Below are 22,756 nucleotides of genomic sequence, written 5' to 3' on the forward strand. Positions count from 1 at the left end.
AATTTAAAATTTATTAAAGGAGACTTGTGTGAGGGAGGTGAAACGAATGGCGACATTAATCAAAATCGGTCGTACTGTATTTTCATACTTTTGCCCATTGATTTCAATAAAATCAGTATTGTCATTTGAAAAACGTTATAAACACAGTACAGATGTTTGATTATATAGAAGATAATATCTATCGTGGTGTTGTAAACACGGTATACCAGAATTAGGTCATTATACACCGCCTCCGCTCAGTTGTTGGAACAGCCAAGTATTCGGTCGAGAGACACTGGTGCGCATAGACTTCATGTGTGACAAGGAACGAAGAGAGAACGAAACTTAGCAAGGATTTTAATGCTGTGTGAAGGAAAAACTAGCTTTGATGGAACACCTTGCTCATCAGGGCCTTAATCCCCATGTACAGCGGGTCCTGAAAAACTTTCAAACGACGGCGATGAGGAGTTTACAGGGTCCAGGCCCGGGCGGCTTTCCTAGTCTGCTCTCGCCCTCAGACATGGCTGAACTCGAAGAGTACCGTAAAGCCCTTGTAAAGAAGCTTCCTTCGGACAAGAGTGTGGATTTTGAATCTCTGAGGGTACCCCCTCCACCCTTTCCTATTCAACAAATGCCGGTATTTACTCCCGTCGACACACCAAGTAAAAGTGAAAAAATAGAAACGTTACTCGAGGAAGAAAGGATCGCCTGTTTTTTAGTAGGTGGGGAAAAACGACTGTGTTTACCACAGATTTTAAATACAGTTTTACGTGAGTTCAGTTTGCAACAAATCAATGCGATTTGTGATGAATTACATATTTTCTGTTCGAGATGTAATCCTGAACAGCTTCATATTTTGAAGGTGACGGGGATTCTGCCCCTGAATGCACCTAGTTGTGGACTTATAACCAAAACCGATGCTGAACGTCTTTGTAATGCTTTACTTCATCGGACCCCAGAAAAATTCAACGACCCCCCAACACCAGATAGTTTCAAGGTATACCATGAGTGTTTTGGAAAGTGTAAGGGGATTTTTAACCCGGAGATGTATAATAGTGCGGACGCGAAGTGTATCCAGTGTGTGGATTGTTTGGGGTCGTTTAGCACCCAGAAATTTGTTTGTCACTCCCATAAAGCTCTAGAAAACAGGACTTGTCACTGGGGCTTCGATTCGGCTAACTGGAGATCATACCTTCTACTCGCAAAAGATCAGGACGGAAAGGATAAATTACAGGATATTCTTGAAAGAATGAAAATCAAGTTTGATTCTGGTAACAAGTACAAACGAAAGCAGGTTGGTATATATCTAGATTTTCTGGGTTTTTTTTTTAATAATAACATTTTGTCTATATCTGCCATGCTTTATATTTGTTTGATTTTTGCACGGTTATCGTTCGCTAATTTTTTTTCCAATGTCTCTTTGTTTTTTAAACAATGTAGTTTTAATGTTTAACTTTAGTAAAAAATTGTTGTACTTTGTATATATCAACAGTGCAATGTGTATTGTGTGGTCTACAAAGTCGGGAACCGCTATGCATGCAATGCCAAATTTATATGCAAGCTGGCGAACCCGTTCAACTCTATAAATGGATTCGACCGTAGAAGTTGTTTACTCCAGATCGGAACCAATGACCCCCCACTTTAGAGCGGATTACTCTCTGATCCCGATTACATAATGGGCTAGGCGACCTCGTTAACGGCCGGAAAAGGACGGTCTCATTCACAAAACGGGGGTTACACTTAACGATTGAAGCTATTTTAATTTTCCAATGAAATTGTATATGGATGTCATAATTTAGGCTTGTCTCATAAAATGTAAATGTCTGCGGTTTAGCCTGTATGTACGATTTGCCAAAGCTTCCATATATTATAAAACAATGCCTATGATTTTGATTAGTATATCAAAGTACGTATTTTAGCATTGGATCACAGGATATTGAAGTGATTCTGTATTTATAAACAAAAATAAAAAATAAACAAAATAATAAAATAAAGATATGCAGATCTAGAAAAAGCATCATACAATTATAAAAAGTAATATTTATAATGTATGATGGTATTTGGCTGCAAATTAGCAACAAAATTGAATTCTGATTGTATTTTAATACATCATTAAATTTGAAGTCTGCAGGAAATCAAGTGTATCACATAAAGTGTTTATATAAATATGAAAATAATATGTAATTTGCTTTGATTTAATTTAATTAATGAAATGTGTTTTTTAAATATCCAGGTTCTGCGTTAGGGCTATTTATAAGATTATAAATGTTTATATCATACTATATATATGTGTAGCTATATATATAATAATTAGTCACATAGGTATTATCTTAATTAGAGCTATTTATAGGTTGGTGAAAGAATTTAAGTATGTTACTGTAATATCATTACATCACCAATACAAATATTTGGCTGGGTTTTGCTGGTCTAGCAGGATATATATAGGTGTGAGAGAAAGGTTAATGGAGAGACCAGGTTGTAATATTATATCACACTTGGCCTTACTCACCTGGGGTTTGACCTAATACTGATTTACTGTTACATCATAGCCCTGGGATTGACCCCTGTGTGGCCTTTAGTCTCCTGGCCTGGGGGATTATTGACATATGCATGGTAGACTTATCTGTCTGGGTACACATGTACAACCACTAGGATTTGGTCTGTTCTTTGTATGTTATTGCATTAGCTATAGGGAGAAAACTGTCTTGATAAAAAAGTGGTCTTTCCATTATATATACAGATGTTGTTAACACTATATGTGATATATTTTATAACATTGCAAATTGACTCACATTAAAAACTAGATCTAGATTGTTAAAACCTTTTCTTTTCAAATTTATAATTTAAGTATTTTTTTTTCTCTCAGAGTCAAAAAGTTTGTTTCTGGTATAAAATTTAACACATACTCCTGTAAGTTTTTAGCCTGAATTGAAACTTGATAATCATCTTACCTTGTTTGAAGTTATGAAATTGATAATCCTTGATGATTGATAATCCTTGATGATAAAAATACTGAAATACAAACCAAACATACAAATTACAAATTAACATATTTTAATCACTGTTCATTTTATTTGGTTAAATATTGTTTTGCTTCAGTAACTTACATTATCAATTATTTGAGTAGAAAGGATACCAGTACATGCAGTTTTACATTTCATAAACAAATTATATTAGACCAGTACATGCAGTTTTACATTTCATAAACAAATTATATTAGTGTGTAAATTGTATATTTTTTTTTTATCTAGTTCAGTTTGTCTATTTTGTAGAGCATGTTTTGTACCAGTGGCTTTATAAACTTGGCACTGAGCCAAGACTCTTGAGTACAGTTAGCAAGTAAAAACTGTGGCAAAGCATTTCTGAAAAGCCTGTTCAACTTGTACAACGACACCAAAAAAAAAACAACCTTATTTACATTACATTTCCATGCATGTTTACATTTTACAACATTGAAAGATAGCATAAATAGGGATGTATGGCAAAGCGAATTAGAATATTACTTTTTTTCAAACGTATTTACAAGGTACACACACACCAGATTAAAAAAATGCTGTTGTATGAAGACTGGTTGAGTGAGGTGTGTACATATAGTGTGTCTATAGATGAATGTGTGTGTGTATAGGACTGGAGCCGCATAGTAAGCTCATCATATAAAGGAGTTATATTGGAGTAAATTTAAGTCTGCTGTCTGCCAGTAAGTCTGGATACACATGTACTCTATATATACATGCTGACTATTTATTTATCCAATCCTATCTATTGATTATTGAGCACTCCTAGACTACATATATGTTGTTGGTAAACTAAGGATAAGTGATGATAAAGGCCATAGATTTTTTTTGTATAAAAAAGAAATAATGATATTTTTTTTTAATTTTGTTTGAAGAATATAATACATGTAGCAACATATGGATTGTGGAAAATTATATATGGCTATATATATATATTTGTATGAAAATCACAAACCAAAAACAGAAGCTAAATATTTTCTCAATTATAAAATGAAATTGACAAATAGTGAATATATCATGTTTTTACAAAATCTTTTTCAATTCACCTATATCTCTATTGGTATATATTTTTTCTAAAAATTCAATAGAATTTTACTGAGAGGTATTGGCCCAACAGAACGCCTATTGACACAATGGCTATAGATTTTAAAACACACTAATGTAAAAATTTCTACTGGTCAGACAGTTCTACATACATAGCCTGATATATAGTTAGCACCATGTTCACTGGACACCTATCTGTGACAGGTAATCAAGCCCACAGGCCTCAAGGTCTCAAGGTCATTAAAGGTCAAAGATTACACTTGCATAATGATATACTAGTTATATACTAGTGTTGGTCCTTTGACCTGTGTGGTGAGACATTTCCATCAATATACATGTCTAACAGGAAGGACAGATGTGGGCATGTATATGATAGGTGTAACAGCAGGGACATTCTTGATCAGTTACAGATCTAGATCTACCAGCTGGGACCTTGTTGATATATATCCTCCCTGGAGAACTATACATATACTCTGATTTTGGAAAGATCTAACATTTTTCAGGACAAGAGACAATAAAATGTTTGCCCAACATTACCGGAAAGCCATATTAAATTATAAAAACTTATATTATAATTTATTAGTGTTAATATGATATTATTGAAAGGATCCTAAAGTTTTGTCTTTTATTTATTGTTTTGAATTTTACAAAGATGATTAATATTGTCAATGATGATATGGAATGTTCTAAAAGAAGTATTAATAGTTTGGGAAAATTATATACTATTTTCTATAATTAATCAATCAATGATAATAAGTGACACTGAAGGTTTATCTTTTCTTATATAATTACGTATATATTTCGTATCAATAACATATATATAATGTAATTATAAAGTTAGGTCACATGATCATGATGCATCACATGACCATTACGTATACCAATGTTTACACGGGTAAAATACTTATTGAAAACATGTCAATTACCCCTTAAAATTGTATGAACATGTACAAATTACGCGTACGTACAATACTTCTTATTACTCCACCCAACCTGTGTGAGTGCTTGCATTCAGAATTAAAATAAGAAGAAATTTAGTAAAAATATATTAATTCCAGGTATTTTTAAGAGTACATAACCTGTGCCCATGATTCAAATAGACATTTGTACAATTGCTAACTTTTCATCGAAAACATTTATGGTATACCCATATAACTTGTCTCTCTTTCAAAAGAGCGAGTACAATAATACCCATCCCTCAAAAATTTATCTGGAGCAATGATTGCAAAGATATTTAAAAGCAGAATTTAGTGAATGTATGGCAGATCTACTGTGTTGTTAAGTAGGCTTTGGGTTTGATCCAATAAAAGTTATAATCTGTGCCTTTTTTATATTTTAAATATTTTGATACCACTTGCTTTCTCATCTTATGTATATTGTGACCTGTATTATTTTCAATTTTAATTTTATAATCTCCATGTATAGGTCACTATATATATATATCTGGCTCCTATTTATAATGGTAGCTATAGATGTACTGTTAGTGAAAAGCAATCGGCTTACACTATTCATGTAGGTTTAGTTTTATTTAACTCTAAATCCAGTGACATTTCAATGTAATATATATATATTATTGCACTCACAGGTCATTTTAACAGAAATTATGTGGATTTAAGTTTATAAATTTGGCATTGTTCATTCATCATATATATATAGATATTGACATACAGTGCCAGAATGTCCTACATAGGTATATATATGGGCCCGGGCTGCATGGAGTATCCAAATACTCAAAATCTTTAGAATGATCGAAAATGAATATTCGTCACTCCTAATATTTATGGATCATGATTTTTTTCCAAAATTATTTACCCTACATAATGTTGACATGGAATATGATGAAATACACTGAAAGGCTGAATTTTATGGATGTTTTCATTCATATGTTGTTATCTTTTCTTTACATATATATATACGTTAAGCGGAAGTACACATGCTGTTATTTAGTAAAGCTATATTACAGGAAGAACATTAGATTTGAATTCGCACATCAAAACAATCTTTTAAAATCTATGTTTACATGTCATCAAGGCAATTAAAAATAAGAAAGAAAAAAAAAAACCATTTAAAATTCAGACATATAGAGAAATTATTTATAGCTAATTAATTCATTGGACACACTGAATGTCCACAGTAGATGCACGTATCTGACTGTGTAATCTAACTGATAATTATTATAACGTTTACAATGATTAAGTGAATTTAATTTTGGTGCTTTGAGAATTCGACCAGATTAATGTTGGTACATATGTATAAAGAATGATAGATGTCATTGTATTATCATGATCAATAGGGTATGAAGATATGGCACAACAAAATTTACACAACTTTTACTGAAACCAATGCATTTCAGTATGGTTTTATATAATTATAAGATATCAACAGATCAAATGAGGGTTATTAACAATATAAGGCCCAATAGGGAAAATAGAGGTTGATACTTTAAATCGCTACTAGTCATAGAGTTTTGCATAGATTTAAAGTTGTATTTCTTGTAACGTACAATGTGTGAAATTAAATGGATGCTTATATATAATGGTTCAGATATCGATCCATGAAAGCACCAATATACTATTGACATAAGGGTAAATGTCACATGAAATATCACACGTTTTGAAAGAACCGCCACATTCAACACCACGTTTCAAACTTTCGGGTAATATCGGAAAACCAAGTTGCATCATGTGACTGACATTGGCAATACCCATACAGTTCGGAACAGATTCGAAAAGTTCGGATACTTCCGAGCTATTTAAAACCGTATAAAACGTGTACACATTAAAAATCAATATTTTAAATTAATTGATTAATAACTTTGCAAATTTGAACTTTACAAAAGTTGGTAAATATCGAAAGTTTAAAATTAAGAGAGCTCATGGCGGAGAAAAATATGTAAAACACTAAACACTTTTAAAACCAGTCACAGAAAACGTTTAAACCAAATTTGGCCAGAAATCCTCTTGGAAAGTGGAACTATTTAATTAACAGAGCTTAACTTGTAGATTGTTTGGCTCTGACCCCTGGGACCAAGATTGTATCATATATAGGGAGTTTGTGACTGAGGACCAAGGGGAGATTGTATAGGGAGTTTGTGATTGTGGACCAAGGGGAGATTGTATAGGGAGTTTGTGATTGTGGACCAATGCAAGGGGAGTTTGTAAAGGGAGTTTGTGACTGTGGACCAAAGGAAGATTGTATGGGGAGTTTGTGACTGTGGACCAAGGGGAGATTGTATGGGGAGTTTGTGGCTGTGGACCAAGGGAAGATTGTATGGGGAGTTTGTGATTGTGGACCAAGGGGAGATTGTATAGGGAGTTTGTGACTGTGGACCAAGGGGAGATTGTATAGGGAGTTTGTGACTGTGGACCAAGGGGAGATTGTATAGGGAGTTTGTGACAGGGACCAATGCAAGGGGAGATTGTATAGGGAGTTTGTGACTGAGGACCAAGGGGAGATTGTATAGGGAGTTTGTGACTGTGGACCAAGGGGAGATTGTATAGGGAGTTTGTGACTGAGGACCAAGTGGAGATTGTATAGGGAGTTTGTGACTGAGGACCAAGGGGAGATTGTATAGGGAGTTTGTGACTGTGGACCAAGGGGAGATTGTATAGGGAGTTTGTGACTGAGGGCCAGGATGTGTTCTGCTGGTCAAGGAAGCTGCTTTATCTGCAGTGGTCATTGTGTAACTTAAAGGAGATTATTTAAAGGTTGTTGACTATTTTTGGAGAATGTAGACTAAATATTGGCTCTAGGAATATGTATACAACAATGATATTAATATGTATATAATATAAAGAATGTTGCTGACTGTTCTGGTCAGTGACCAAGGTGATATTGACATAGTGCCAGGCTATGGCCAGTCCTTTCTGACCTTTGTACATGTCTAAGCCAGCAATATTGACCAGGACTGACCACAGGCTTTACACAATACACATGAGCAGACAGCTTATTTATACAGTACAGGTGGCTGTGAATGGGAATATTATGGGTAGGAACTGACACACTTCAGATATTATTATCTCTCATTATTGATTTGCACAATATTCTAAAACAGGAACCTTTCCAAACTCTAGAATGTATATATCTATAATGTTAGCAAGATTGAAATTTGATGATTGTAGTTTACCAGCATACATACAATCGCTACTAGTCGGATGTATGTATCATCGCCAAAGGTCAGAAACATTTTTCGAGAAACGGGAACAGAGTTTGTATGGCTGACCACTCTGACCCCTTGGGGTAGGAGGAATGGGACCCCAAAGAGAAATCAGAAGACAGTCTTTGAGAAAATAGTCTGTACACCAAAACTGTATACCGTATTTTCCCTATTAAGAGCACCTCCTCTAATAAGGGCGCCACCACGTTTTTTGCTGAAAAAAATCAACAAATTTCATACAATTTTTGTGCCAGATTGTGACGATTTGTCTTTGTAGACGCTAATGAAATACTGTTTCACATCAATCTGATACTTAACAGATATCCAATCAGCTATAAATTTATTGCATTGGGCAATTTAGGACATCTTTGCCAAGTGTTTACACATAGAAATAGCGAGAACACCATGTTAAAAACAAAACGCATCACTTGAATGTCCCACGCACCGGTATGGATGAAGACTAACTGGCAACAACATTTTAGCGATGTCTATACAGGTTTTATGAATACTTACTGTATATCTATGATAAAGGTCCCTAAATAACAGGAATGTTATCATTTCTAAGCATTTTATTGTCTGCTCTTGTCGGTATTTCCCATCTGCCACAAAACGAAAGTGACGAGTACATTTCAAAGTTTTTCCACGGCCCTGACTGAGCAATACGTACACGCACTCTGGACCTTTTGTTTTCACTACCATTAGTTGTAATGCAAGGCGTTAAAAAAATCAGGTGATTCAGATTGTTGGCCCTTGGTTCTATTGTTGTGTCGATATTAATCCAGTATCAAAATATTATTCAACTTGGAATGTATAGGGTCTGATGGCCTATCTGGTATATATCGTAGAGCTGTCATCGTTACAAACAATATCGGTGTATTGACGATTCTCATCTTCCGATACGATATCGATTCCTATTTTCTGAAATCAATACAATAACCGAAATTGTACTGATGACCTGCCTATGACCTAGTTACATTGGAATTTCAAATGCCATCGTTAACGATTTATGTATTAATTACCGTATACCAATTATATATACTTTGTAATGTACCTAATCAAGTTAACTCCCAGTACATTTGTAAAGGGTACAATTTTTTTTCTTCCAGACATGCGATAGTGAAACAGATTTAAAACGAGCAAAAAGTGAAGATAGTGCGAGTTCATCAAGTAGTGGATCATGGATAGAATCGGGGATTCGTGGACTCTCCGCCTTCCGACCCTGGTCACCAAGCATGCTCATAGCACTAAAGGATGGGAAACTTTTACCTGCAGCTCCAGCTATTATGAGAGAAGGGTAAGTTTGGAGTTATAAACAAGTAATTTTAAAGGAATGGGATGTATTCTGTTATCACACACCATTTCTTGTCAAAGCTTTTCCTAGCTAACGTAGTTTTACATGATGAGGAATATGAAAAATCATACTTTGAGAACTTGCTCGAAATAAAGAACTGCATATCAAATTCATATATATTTTTGTTTTCTTTAGGCTGAGTGGAATCCCTCCTCCTTATCTACATACTGGGCCTCCAGTGCTACTTCATCCAGAGAGAGTTATCCCCCTGTCAGAATCATCAAGGTAAGATATCATCCTTGTAAAGAGTTATTGTGTTACCTGATCATAACACATTGCAGTTATGTATTTGTAAGTGGCATATATTTAGATGAATTATCTCCCCTGTAAAGATTAAATCCCCTGACTGTTAGAATCACGGTTACCTTCCTTGTAGTATTATTTCCCTGTAGGGCAGTAATGATACACTGAGGCCATGATATGATACGTAACTCCATCTATAGTTGTTTGTTACAGGCCCATGATCTGTCTGCATGTACAAAGGTTTTATTTTCATACATTTTAAAATATATTTATGTCACCATTAGTCTGTCAAATGACTGTCTACAGTCCTTTAAATGCTCATTACATAATCATATACTCATGATCATGTTCATGGTAGCTAGCATGCTTCATGGAATTTGCATCTGTCCAGTTGACATTCATATTTGCTATGAATGCCGACTGGAAGATGTTCAATGCTTAATGTCTTATAACATAACATCAGTATTTGATCATATTTAAGTGAAATTAACAATATTTATTATAGATAACTGCAATAAACTTGTTTAATGTTGTCTAGTTTGCAAGTACATCAGTCATTAATTACATTAAATTTGTTGTAAATTTGCATATGTTTATCATATAATTCTTTAATTTACAATTGAATCTATCTTACTGGAGATATTTTATTATTTTAATGGGTTTCTCATGTTTTCACAATTCACACTCTATATACAAAGTCCTATAGGCCAGTCAGTTGTCCTTACCTCACACTGCAGAAGTTGTGGGCTTACCTTTACAATTTTACCTGTCATGATTAGAGAATGTTGACCTGGCTGTTTGACTGATTAAGATCTAGACAATCGAGGTCAGTACACAACAGGTTTGGGTCGGTAGCTTGGTTAGTAGTCAGTACATAAGAGGTTAGGTAGGGTCTGGGTCAGGGTTTGGTTAGTAGTCAGTACACAACAGGTTAGGAAGGGTCTGGGTCAGTGACTTGGTTAGTAGTCAGTGCACAATAGGTTAGGTAGGGTCTGGGTCGGTGACTTGGTTAGTAGTCAGTACACAACAGGTTAGGTAGGGTCTGGGTCAGGGCTTGGTTAGTAGTCAGTACACAACAGGTTAGGTAGGGTCTGGGTCGGTGACTTGGTCAGTAGTCAGTATACGCAGGTTAGGTAGGGTCTGGGTCAGGGCTTGGTTAGTAGTCGGTACACAACAGGTTAGGTAGGGTCTGGGTCAGGGCTTGGTTAGTAGTCAGTACACAACAGGTTAGGTAGGGTCTGGGTCAGGGCTTGGTTAGTAGTCAGTACACAACAGGTTAGGTAGGGTCTGGGTCGGTGACTTGGTCAGTAGTCAGTATACGCAGGTTAGGTAGGGGCTGGGTCAGGGCTTGGTTAGTAGTCAGTACACAACAGATTAGGTAGGGTGTGGGTCAGGGCTTGGTTAGTAGTCAGTACACAACAGGTTAGGTAGGGTCTGGGTCGGTGACTTGGTTAGTAGTCAGTACACAACAGGTTAGGTAGGGTCTGGGTCAGTGCTTGGTTAGTAGTCAGTACACAACAGGTTAGGTAGGGTCTTGGTCAGGGCTTGGTTATAGTCAATACACAACAGGTTAGGTAGGGTCTGGGTCAGTGACTTGGTTAGTAGTCAGTACACAACAGGTTAGGTAGGGTCTCGGTCAGGGCTTGGTTAGTAGTCAGTACACAACAGGTTAGGTAGGGTCTTGGTCAGGGCTTGGTTAGTAGTCAGTACATAAGAGGTTAGGCAGGGTCTGGGTCAGGGCTTGGTTAGTAGTCAGTACACAACAGGTTAGGAAGGGTCTGGGTCAGGGCTTGGTTAGTAGTCAGTACACAACAGGTTAGGTAGGGTCTGGGTCAGGGCTTGGTTAGTAGTCAGTACACAACAGGTTAGGAAGTGTCTGGGTCAGGGCTTGGTTAGTAGTCAGTACACAACAGGTTAGGTAGGGTCTGGGTCAGGGCTTGGTTAGTAGTCAGTACACAACAGGTTAGGAAGGGTCTGGGTCAGGGCTTGGTTAGTAGTCAGTACACAACAGGTTAGGTAGGGTCTGGGTCAGGGCTTGGTTTGCAGTCAGTACACAACAGGTTAGGTAAGGTCTGGGTCAGGGCTTGGTTAATAGTCAGTACACAACAGGTTAGGTAGGGTCTGGGTCGGTGACTTGGTTAGTAGTCAGTGCACAACAGGTTAGGTAGGGTCTGGGTCAGAGCTTGGTTAGTAGTCAGTACACAACAGGTTAGGTAGGGTCTGGGTCAGTGAATTGGTTAGTAGTCAGTACACAACAGGTTAGGAAGGGTCTGGGTCGGTGAATTGGTTAGTAGTCAGTACACAACAGATTAGGTAGGGTCTGGGTCAGGGCTTGGTTAGTAGTCAGTACACAACAGGTTAGGTAGGGTCTGGGTCAGGGCTTGGTTAGTAGTCAGTACATAACAGGTTAGGTAGGGTCTGGGTCAGGGCTTGGTTAGTAGTCAGTACACAACAGGTTAGGTAGGGTCTGGGTCAGGGCTTGGTTAGTAGTCAGTACACAACAGGTTAGGTAGGGTCTGGGTCAGGGCTTGGTTAGTAGTCAGTACACAACAGGTTAGGTAGGGTCTGGGTCAGGGCTTGGTTAGTAGTCAGTACACAACCAGTTAGGTAGGGTCTGGGTCAGGGCTTGGTTAGTAGTCAGTACACAACAGGTTAGGTAGGGTCTGGGTCAGGGCTTGGTTAGTAGTCAGTACACAACCGGTTAGGTAGGGTCTGGGTCAGGGCTTGGTTAGTAGTCAGTACACAACAGGTTAGGTAGGGTCTGGGTCGGTGACTTGGTTAGTAGTCAGTACACAACAGGTTAGGTAGGGTCTTGGTCAGGGCTTGTAGTCAGTACACAACAGGTTAGGTAGGGGCTGGGTCAGGGCTTGGTTAGTAGTCAGTACACAACAGGTTAGGTAGGGGCTGGGTCAGGGCTTGGTTAGTAGTCAGTACACAACAGGTTGGAGTTTGTGTGAGGGAATATTTGCTGAAAATGTTGTTATTATAACATTATTTAAAATGTACCAGATGTACCAATTGTTGAACTTGATCTTGAGTTCTTTCTAGTAAACTATAATAAAGTGTGATTTTATCCTTATTAAAGATGCTCCACCGTTGACAAATGGTATTTTTTCACTATCAAAATCAGAAGCAGACGATTAAGTATTTTTCTTCAGTTACAAAAGTTACTTACTTTACACCATTACCACCACTGAAAAGTTAGAGCTTCTAATTTTACTTCAAGTTAAAAATATGAAAAATAATTATTTGCATCCCGAAAAAAATCCATGACACTATATCCTATATGGAATGAAGTACTGATTGCGCATGCACCAAAGGCGAAATAAATTATTTTATATATTTTTTGTGTTAATTAGGCATATATATACACGATTAGACACCAATTAATGTTCAAATGACGAATATGATTTTTGCTCTGTCAGCGGTGGAGCATCTTTAACTGTAAGTCTATAATCCCCCTACATGATTAATTGTTTTAAGTGAATGAATACAGGATCAATTAGCATTTTGTTGTTGATATTTTTAGTATCATGTAATACATGCATATTAGTAATGCATATATGTTAATTTGTGAAATAATAAACCTCTGTTTTAGTACGTAATTGTCATGGTTGTATAGACTCCCAGTGCTCCAGTAAAGATGCGTACACGGGTAAAATATCCATTAAAAACCTGTTGATTACCCTTAAAAATTGTATGAACGTGTACAACCCAATTTGTATGAGTGCTAATAATAATTACATCCAAAAATAAAATAACAAGAAATTTAGTAAAATAAGATAAATTCCAGTCATTTTTAAGAGTCTTCATCAACTGTACATGTGCTCTTGTTTCAGAGAGACATTTGCACAAAAACTAGCCTATCATCGATTACTTCATATTATAACCACATCACTTGCATTGTAATATATCTGTTATGTTTTGGGTTCGCACAGCAGTCAAAAGTTGCACCCCTCTCCTTCAAAAGTGCGGGAACAATTACCGACCCCTCAAAAAAATGGCTGGAGCACTGGACTCCAGTAGATATTATGCATTAATATAGCAACATGCATGATACATGATATTGATAAACATGATCATACGATGTTTGTAGCATCTGATAACAGCTATCTGTGTTAGGTTAAACCCAGTAAAAGTACATTATAAAACCGATTGGCAAAAGATGTATTTTCAGATTAAAATCAATTGAAATTTAATTGAAATTTTAGCAGAAACCATTGCTTGCCTAATTTAGGCTTAAAAAAGACAACGGATGAAACCTCTTTATCATCTGCATAGGAAATATTTGATAATAACATGATATGTATTATAATGGTATGCCATTATTTGTCTTCATACTTATTGACATTGAGATAAAGAAAAACAAACATAACACGCAGATAAAGATTGGTTTGATCAGTCAGTCTTATTTAAAAAAAAACCCACAATAGTCAAGTGATGAGACAGTCATTGTTGTAGTTGATGATTTATCATTATAGTTATTTATAAACCCCATTTAGTCATTTTATCCTCCACTTTCACCGAAACGGGAGATATTTTACAATTTTGGTCCATTTGTCCGTCAGTCTGTCTGTCGAAACTTGTTAACATGGTTAAATGTCACTTAAGTGATTGGCACTTTCATAGCACCCTATTGGCGGAGTTATGGCCCTTTGAATTGCGGAAAACACCATTTTTGGCTTTTTCTGTTCAATATGAAGCTAACCAGTAGTCAGTGTTTGGAGATTTGTTGGTAACAAATATGATTTCTTGTTGAAAAGATCAGAATTTAACCTGATATGTTTATATACTTTCCAGTACTTGAAAAACATTAAAATAACATAATGGAATCTAGTAAAATCAGCTAGACATTGGTGATGCATGTCTTCCATTGTAGATATAGCCAAGTATTAAAATGTAACCTAACAAACAAAGCTTATATGTAATCTTATTCTCTAGGTATGAGAGAGGATTTGCTCCCAACGTGTCTCTGGCTCCAGCATCACAGCAAAAACTTGACCTTGACGATGTGTCGGAAGATGAGGAAACTCCGATTCCTGACAGGAAACCAACACCGGAGAAAGTGACAGCTTCATCACACAATGTTGACAAATCATCTGAGTATCGAGAGTGGGATGTCCTGAGTGAGTCTGAGGATTCCACTCAGCTTTCTGATGGTTAGTCTCAACTATTCTTTTTTTTTTCAGCCCATCATAATCAGATGGGAGGCTATTCAAATCGCTTTTTGTCGGTTGTCCATGGTCCGTCCTTCCTTCCGTCCGTTAACAATTTTTGTTATCGCTATTTCTCAGAAAGTACTGAAGGGATCTGTCTCAAATTTCATTTGTATGTCCTCCTAGGGCCCTAGTTGTACATATTGGATTTTGGGACCAATTTGTCAACAACCGCCAGGGAGCCATCTTGGATTTTGATAGTTAAATAGTTTAAGTTTGTTATCGCTATTTCTCAGAAAGTACGGAAGTGATCTGTTTCAAATTTTATATGTGGTATGGTTGAAAAAATTTGAAAAGTAGAGAAAAAATCCATCTTTCCATTGTCAAACATAGATCATTTTTTGGTGGGCACCAAGATCCCACTGGGATCTCTTTTTTTTTTTTTAGCTTTATGACATGAAATGAAAGTTAGGTAATTTATTATTTTTATTTTCTCCTTATAATGATGAACACATGTATAGTTTAACCAATAAGAGCAATGCATTGTGTCATTTCCAATCAAACTCTGAACCAAAACACCAGTCAATATCATGTCAACTTGTATGTGAATTTCAAACTATTTGTGTATTTCAATGGAAAACAAATTTGATATAAATTCTTGACAGCTATTGCAGGAACTTGTGACAATTTTGATCAAAAGAGAAGATATGATTACAGCAGAAATTATTACTTTGCATTTCAGGAGAAGAAAATTGTTCTGCTCTCTCCCCAAAATCAGCCAAGGTTGTGGAAGCAGAACTAGAAATGGTTCAAAGGGCTCTCAATGGGACGGTTGGTAGTTCATCTGAAGATAAAGCAGATTTTCTAAAGGAATTTAAAAGTTTACAAAGGAAGCGTGAGGAACAACTGAATCGCTGCATCCAATCAAAAAAGTCTATTAAACAGGTAGGTCAAGTTCAGGGATTCATTTTCATAGGCAAAAAGGTTCAATATAATTATATTATTAGCTCAGGTAATTTGAAATTTTGTTTGATGTTAATGCAATGATTCTTTTTAAGGGTTTTTAAGTCAACAGACCATAGGTTATGTTGACCATTTGTGATAGTCGTTTGTCCGTTGTCGTGCGTCGTCAAGATCAAGATTGTGTTGTAAGTGTGTTATAATCATGATTGTGTTGTAAGTGTGTTATAATCAAGATTGTGTTGTAAGTGTGTTATAATCAAGATTGTGTTGTAAGTGTGTTATAATCATGATAGTGTTGTAAGTGTGTTATAATCATGATTGTGTTGTAAGTGTGTTATAATCATGATAGTGTTGTAAGTGTGTTATAATCATGATTGTGTTGTAAGTGTGTTATAATCAAGATTGTGTTGTAAGTGTGTTATAATCATGATAGTGTTGTAAGCTTGTTATAATCATGATAGTGTTGTAAGCTTGTTATAATCAAGATTGTGTTGTAAGTGTGTTATAATCAAGATTGTGTTGTAAGTGTGTTAAAATCATGATTGTGTTGTAAGTGTGTTATAATCATGATAGTGTTGTAAGCTTGTTATAATCAAGATTGTGTTGTAAGTGTGTTATAATCAAGATTGTGTTGTAAGTGTGTTAAAATCATGATTGTGTTGTAAGTGTGTTATAATCAAGATTGTGTTGTAAGCTTGTTATAATCATGATTCTGTTGTAAGTGTGTTATAATCAAGATTGTGTTGTGAGTGTGTTATAATCATGATTGTGTCGTAAGTGTGTTATAATCATGATTGTGTTGTAAGTGTGTTATAATCATGATTGTGTTGTAAGTGTGTTATAATCAAGATTGTGTTGTAAGTGTGTTATAATCATGATTCTGTTGTAAGTGTGTTATAATGTTGTCTAATGTGTGTTATAATCTAAGTGTGTTATAATCATGATTGTGTTGTGTGTGTTATAATCAAGATTGTGTTGTAAGTGTGTTATAATCATGATTGTGTTGTAAGTGTGTTATAATCATGATTGTGTTGTAAGTGTGTTATAATCATGATTGTGTTGTAAGTGTGTTATAATCATGATTGTGTTGTAAGTGTGTGTTATAATCATGATTGTGTTGTAAGTGTGTTATAATCATGATTGTGTTGTAAGTGTGTTATAATCATGATTGTGTTGTAAGTGTGTTATAATCATGATTGTGTTGTAAGTGTGTTATAATCATGATTGTGTTGTAAGTGTGTTATAATCATGATTGTGTTGTAAGTGTGTTATAATCATGATTGTGTTGTAAGTGTGTTATAATCATGATTGTGTTGTAAGTGTGTTATAATCATGATTGTGTTGTAAGTGTGTTATAATCATGATTGTGTTGTAAGTGTGTTATAATCATGATTGTGTTGTAAGTGTGTTATAATCGAGATTGTGTTGTAAGTGTGTTATAATCATGATTGTGTTGTAAGTGTGTTATAATCAGATTGTGTTGTAAGTGTGTTATATCAGATTGTGTTGTAAGTGTGTTATAATCATGATTGTGTTGTAATGAGATTGTGTTGTGTGTTAATGTGTTGTAAGTGTGTTATAATCATGATTGTGTTGTAAGTGTGTTATAATCAGATTGTGTTGTAAGTGTGTTATAATCAGATTGTGTTGTAAGTGTGTTATAATCAAGATTGTGTTGTAAGTGTGTTATAATCATGATTGTGTTGTAAGTGTGTTATAATCAAGATTGTGTTGTAAGTGTGTTATAATCATGATTGTGTTGTAAGTGTGTTATAATCATGATTGTGTTGTAAGTGTGTTATAATCATGATTGTGTTGTAAGTGTGTTATAATCATGATTGTGTTGTAAGTGTGTTATAATCATGATTGTGTTGTAAGTGTGTTATAATCAAGATTGTGTTGTAAGTGTGTTATAATCATGATTGTGTTGTAAGCATGTTATAACCAAGATTGTGTTGTAAGTGTGTTATAATCATGATTCTGTTGTAAGCATGTTATAATCAAGATTGTGTTGTAAGCGTGTTATAATCAAGATTGTGTTGTAAGTGTGTTATAATCAAGATTGTGTTGTAAGCGTGTTATAACCAAGATTGTGTCGTAAGTGTGTTATAATCATGATTCTGTTGTAAGTGTGTTAAAATCATGATTTTGTTGTAAGCTTGTTATAATCAAGATTGTGTTGTAAGTGTGGTTTAATCAAGATTGTGTTCTAAGCGTGTTATAAATATGTTTTACTTTAATTTTACTTCATTGTTTCTGTCCTGGTAGGAACTTTCTGCACTAAAGTTGTCAACTCGAGAGAAGTTCCAGCAGCTAACCGAACAGAATGAGAAGCTAGAAAAAGACATGGAGAAGATGAGAATAGAATCAGAATGTCGACTAGAGGAGGCTCAGGAAAACAAGGAAAGACTTCTCAAAGAAATCAAACGTTTACAAGGGCATGACAACATTGAGGTATGATATAATCATTAAAATATATAAAAATGGTACCTACCTGTATCAAAATTGAAGGTCAGTACTAATTAAGGTCAGCAATTTATGTAGAATTTTTAGTTCGAGTGTACTCGCACTATTATTTTCCTCGTCGGGTGTAGAGGCTGTATACATCCGTTATGTGCAGATTCCAACTGCGCACCCGATACCGGAAGTCAGTATCTTAAATTATAACAACCTTTACAATTACACAGCATTTAGAAATTTCAAAGGAGGACTGTCAATTTTGGCCCTCATGTGGTCATGGCAGATAATTATAAGCATTATTTTTGTTTACAGATACCCATGGGTAAGGACATATGGTTAAAATCAGGTCAGAGTCCCTTGGGAATTATGAAGGGTTAAACAGGAGGGCCAATTTTCTGTTTGGTTCAGTTGAGGAGTTTTATTTTTTAAACTTAAAGAAGTGTAAATTAAGTGGGGATAGGTTAGGGCAGGGGACTAGGAATTCGAACTTTAGTAGTTGCCAGGGGTTGGCAGATGACGGTACACAGGGTTTAACAGTATTAACCGGGTTTTACATTAGTGAGCGAATCTATTTTTGAGCATGTTTGCTATACATAAACTGCGTGAATGATAAGTTATTTAAACTCTCTTTGAACAGCAAAACATCAATTGTTTCTTTGTATATCATTATAATTTCTGTTCTCTGTTTTGGTTTTTCATAAATTATACACACTGTATTTATTATTTCATGTATTGTCTTAAGGCACTTAATATTCAAAAAGTTTATACTTATCATTACTGTGAAGATTTGGAAAATAGGGAACAAGTACAATGGAAGAATAATCTGCATTTTATATGAGTATCTCTTAAGAAATGTTTATGTATGTGTATTCTTGATTGTATTCAGAATGACAAAAGTATGTAATTAACTTTTAGATCAATGAAAATGGTTAGTATTTGAAATACAGTTTCTGTCTATTTTTGTCTGGATTGCATTAAATATATGTTTAATTGTTAGATATACTTGAATATTAATCTTTAATCAAGATATGACCATTGTGTCTTGTTGAGATGTGTGTTATAAGGTAATGGGATATGTGTATATATATGCCTGGTGCTGTAAGTGAATGGGTCAATAGTTCAGAGGCTATGTTTGTATGTAGGGTCAGACAGGTGTTATGTAATCACTGATGATGGATTACCTGGGCCAGGTGGTGGGCAGCCCTGGAGACAGTGCCTCGCATTTACCTAGGTCATACTGTAGTCGTCGGACCAGATCAGGGTTATTAAATATATCTGGTATTCACAGTTCCGCCTCAGTGATTAGACATATATAGGACATTGGAGACATGTCCGGCGAGGTATTCAAATTCCACGGCTTGGTTTATACAATAGATGTTGTTTATGTACACGGATGGCTATGATACACCAACACAGACTTTTATCGATTATTACTGTCTGTGGCCCTCTCTAACAACTAAACAGTGTTTTCCCTCCCTCTGAATTATTAATCCCTATTGCCATGTAAGTCATCCAATGCTATATTATGATTTTCTTGTCTTTTCAAAATAATGTTTGGCTGTCATTACTACTAACTCTGTTTTATTATAGATAGAAGTTTGAAGTTTCCAATGTGATGTTTTCAACAGCCATTTTGAACCAAATTTATTTGTTTTTATTAGAGTCTGGATGATTTCAGAAAAAGTGCTGCTATGCATGTATTTGGAAAAAAAAAAGAAAAAAAAAGATGAATGTACATTATTTGTATATGAGAGTGCCAACCAGATAGTATAATGATGTATATATAGTCACCAGATCATGGATCATCATTTGTGAAATCAAAATGGAATCTATGAGACAGGAAATTATTAGTTTTGGTGTAGGAGGTAGTTTTTTGTGGGGTTATCCCCCCCACCAACTGAGGGAAACTTTGGTGTTGGAGGTAGTTGTATGTGGGGTTATCTCCCCTAACTGAGGGAAGCTTTGGTGTAAGAGGTAGTTGTTTGTGGGGTTATCTCCCTCAACTGAGGGAAACTTTGGTGTTGGAGGTAGTTGTTCCTTGGGTTATCTCCCCTAACTGAAGGCAAACTTTGGTGTTGGAGGTAGTTGTTCCTTTGGTTATCTCCCCCAACTGTGGGAAACTTTGGTGTTGGAGGTAGTTTTTCCTGGGGTTATCTCCCCTAACTGAAGTGAAGCTTTGGTGTTAAAGGTAGTTGTTCATGGGGTTATCTCCCCCAACTGAGGGAAACTTTGGTGTAGGAGGTAGTTGTTCCTGAGACTATTTGTTTTAGTCTGAGGTGAATGTTTTGTATCTGGTGTTTAGTCGGCTGTGGTAACAGAATGTGGTTGGCAGTTGCCCATATGGCACCAGTGGAATGTATGTTATGTGTTATGTGTGGTAGATGATGTGGTGGCTGTGTGTAGAATCTGGTGAGGCTGTAGACAAACCCTTCTACATGTTACTCAGACTTAGTTCTCACATTAGCTAAATTCAAAGATCTCATTGCAAATTTTTAAATTTTTTTAGAACGATGTAGTGTAGCAGTTCCATCGTAGTGTATAGTTTGACCCCTGGTGAACAGGATATCTCAAGTTATATATCATTCACAGCAATGAAATCTGTCAGAGACATGTAGTTGGAACTGATAAAATTTGGCAACAAACAGACATAAACTCTATTTTTGGGGAATTAAAATAGATTTCATTTCTTCTTTGTCTATAGTAATATGTAAATGAGAAGCCCAATGCATTATGGGAAACTTATATGGCCGACAGGAACACTTCATACTAAATAAATATAAGTTAAGAAAAGATTAAGGCAATTTAGAGATCTTCACTATTTTTCTATTCTTAGATATGTTACTCAAGTGTCCTGGCATCATAATTACCTTTGTTGGATATTCTATATTCCCTGGATAGTGCCACAAGTCAAGTGCCCTAGTTTCATCTAGATTCTGTATATAGGCCCATATATGTGTTTAAATGTGTTACATATACCCTTTAAGGGAAAAACAAAAGGGTTAGGGTTTGGGTGTTGATTAATGTATTTTATTTGTTACCAAGGCCCAGGGAAAGGATCGCCTGTACCTGCTAATTTCAATTTGTTGACGCATAGTACACTTTATATTGTGTTGAAGAAAATGTGATAAAAGATAAGTTATTCAACAAATGAAAGCTAATTCAGCTTGCTTCTTATAACCAGTACAGCCAAATATCTTTGATTTTTTCTGTCACTTATAATGAATTATGCCCTCCCTCAGCAGGTATCCTTTTAAAAGTCTAGTCAACTTAGCACGTTGATTATATATAGTTATACATGTGTGAATAGATAAGTTAAGTTGCAGTGATGAAAGCTTTTCAGACTAATGGCAGACATGTTTTGTGATTTTATTAAAATATCTTCAGACTAGTTCATTGGTTGTGTGCTTGACTGCCTTGTTTAGTTGGTCATCGTTAGACAGTGAGTGTTAGGTCAGCCGGTACTCCTGGCAGACCTGTACTGTATACAACTACACTAATGTACCGACAGCCTTTGGTTACTGATGGATGTAGACAGAACTGCTAGACATATTGGTATGATAGGGTCACACGAAGGCAATTAATTAGGTAAAACTTAATATATTATTTATTTACTATTATTTGATTCTATATAATAACGTTATTGCGTATGGATTGGAATTTGATATCCTGATGGATGGCTTACCTTAGTCATTTTCTTATAACTTGATCGTACTATAGAGTTGTGTCATTTTATGGAGCTATAGCTGTTTAGCATGTAGGGCATTAGAATCGTGCCTGCTTGCCCCTATTAGGCTAGTATATTTACCCCAAAAATAAGGAGTAATCTGACAAAATTGCAAAAGAATTTATTTATACACATTTTAAATCTAGAATATACTGTCTTACTATAATGTTCTGGCGCTGTGGATTCTCTGGTGGAGTCGCTAGCGCCACCACGACAAGATTCCACAAACTATAATCTTCAAGATGCCAACTGGACGACATTACCACAAATCCAAAACAACAAATAACCAACACGCTGACAGGTTCCATCAAACAAATGTAACAACGAAATAACCCATCACGACAGTTTCCAAGTTTCGTGAACACGTATAATCAAAACACATCTGTGATTGTAAATTACTACAAACAGTAATGCATGCTATCCACATAGACTTTTCGAGATGTCTCTCCTTTTGTTATGCTCATCAAAAATGCGACCCACAACAAGGAAGACTAGAATGTGACAGTCTATATAATGTGATGTTGGTAGCAGACTTATTAGAAAATTGATGTTAAACCAAACAAACAATTTTCATCCATTCAGCACTGATGTTTACAAATTAATTTCGAGAACAGAGCCATTGTTCCCCTGTCAGAAAAAGGAAACTGTTGCTCGCTTCTTACACTG

At 35.6% G+C, this 22,756-nt stretch overlaps 1 protein-coding gene across 1 annotated transcript; it reads left to right on the plus strand.

Annotated features, from left to right (window-relative positions):
* The first annotated feature begins 252 nt into the window (after positions 1-252).
* Positions 253-18,399, plus strand: LOC138317639 (ski oncogene-like). Its single transcript, XM_069259444.1, has 6 exons — positions 253-1,273; positions 9,300-9,487; positions 9,680-9,769; positions 14,729-14,946; positions 15,686-15,888; positions 18,175-18,399. The coding sequence occupies exons 1-6, from the start codon at positions 368-370 to the stop codon at positions 18,364-18,366; spliced, it is 1,797 nt and encodes a 598-aa protein (XP_069115545.1). The 5' UTR covers positions 253-367; the 3' UTR covers positions 18,367-18,399.
* Positions 18,400-22,756: the final 4,357 nt, after the last annotated feature.

Source organism: Argopecten irradians, chromosome 1 (genome assembly GCF_041381155.1).
Source record: "Argopecten irradians isolate NY chromosome 1, Ai_NY, whole genome shotgun sequence".
Classification (NCBI taxonomy): Eukaryota; Metazoa; Mollusca; class Bivalvia; order Pectinida; family Pectinidae; genus Argopecten; species Argopecten irradians.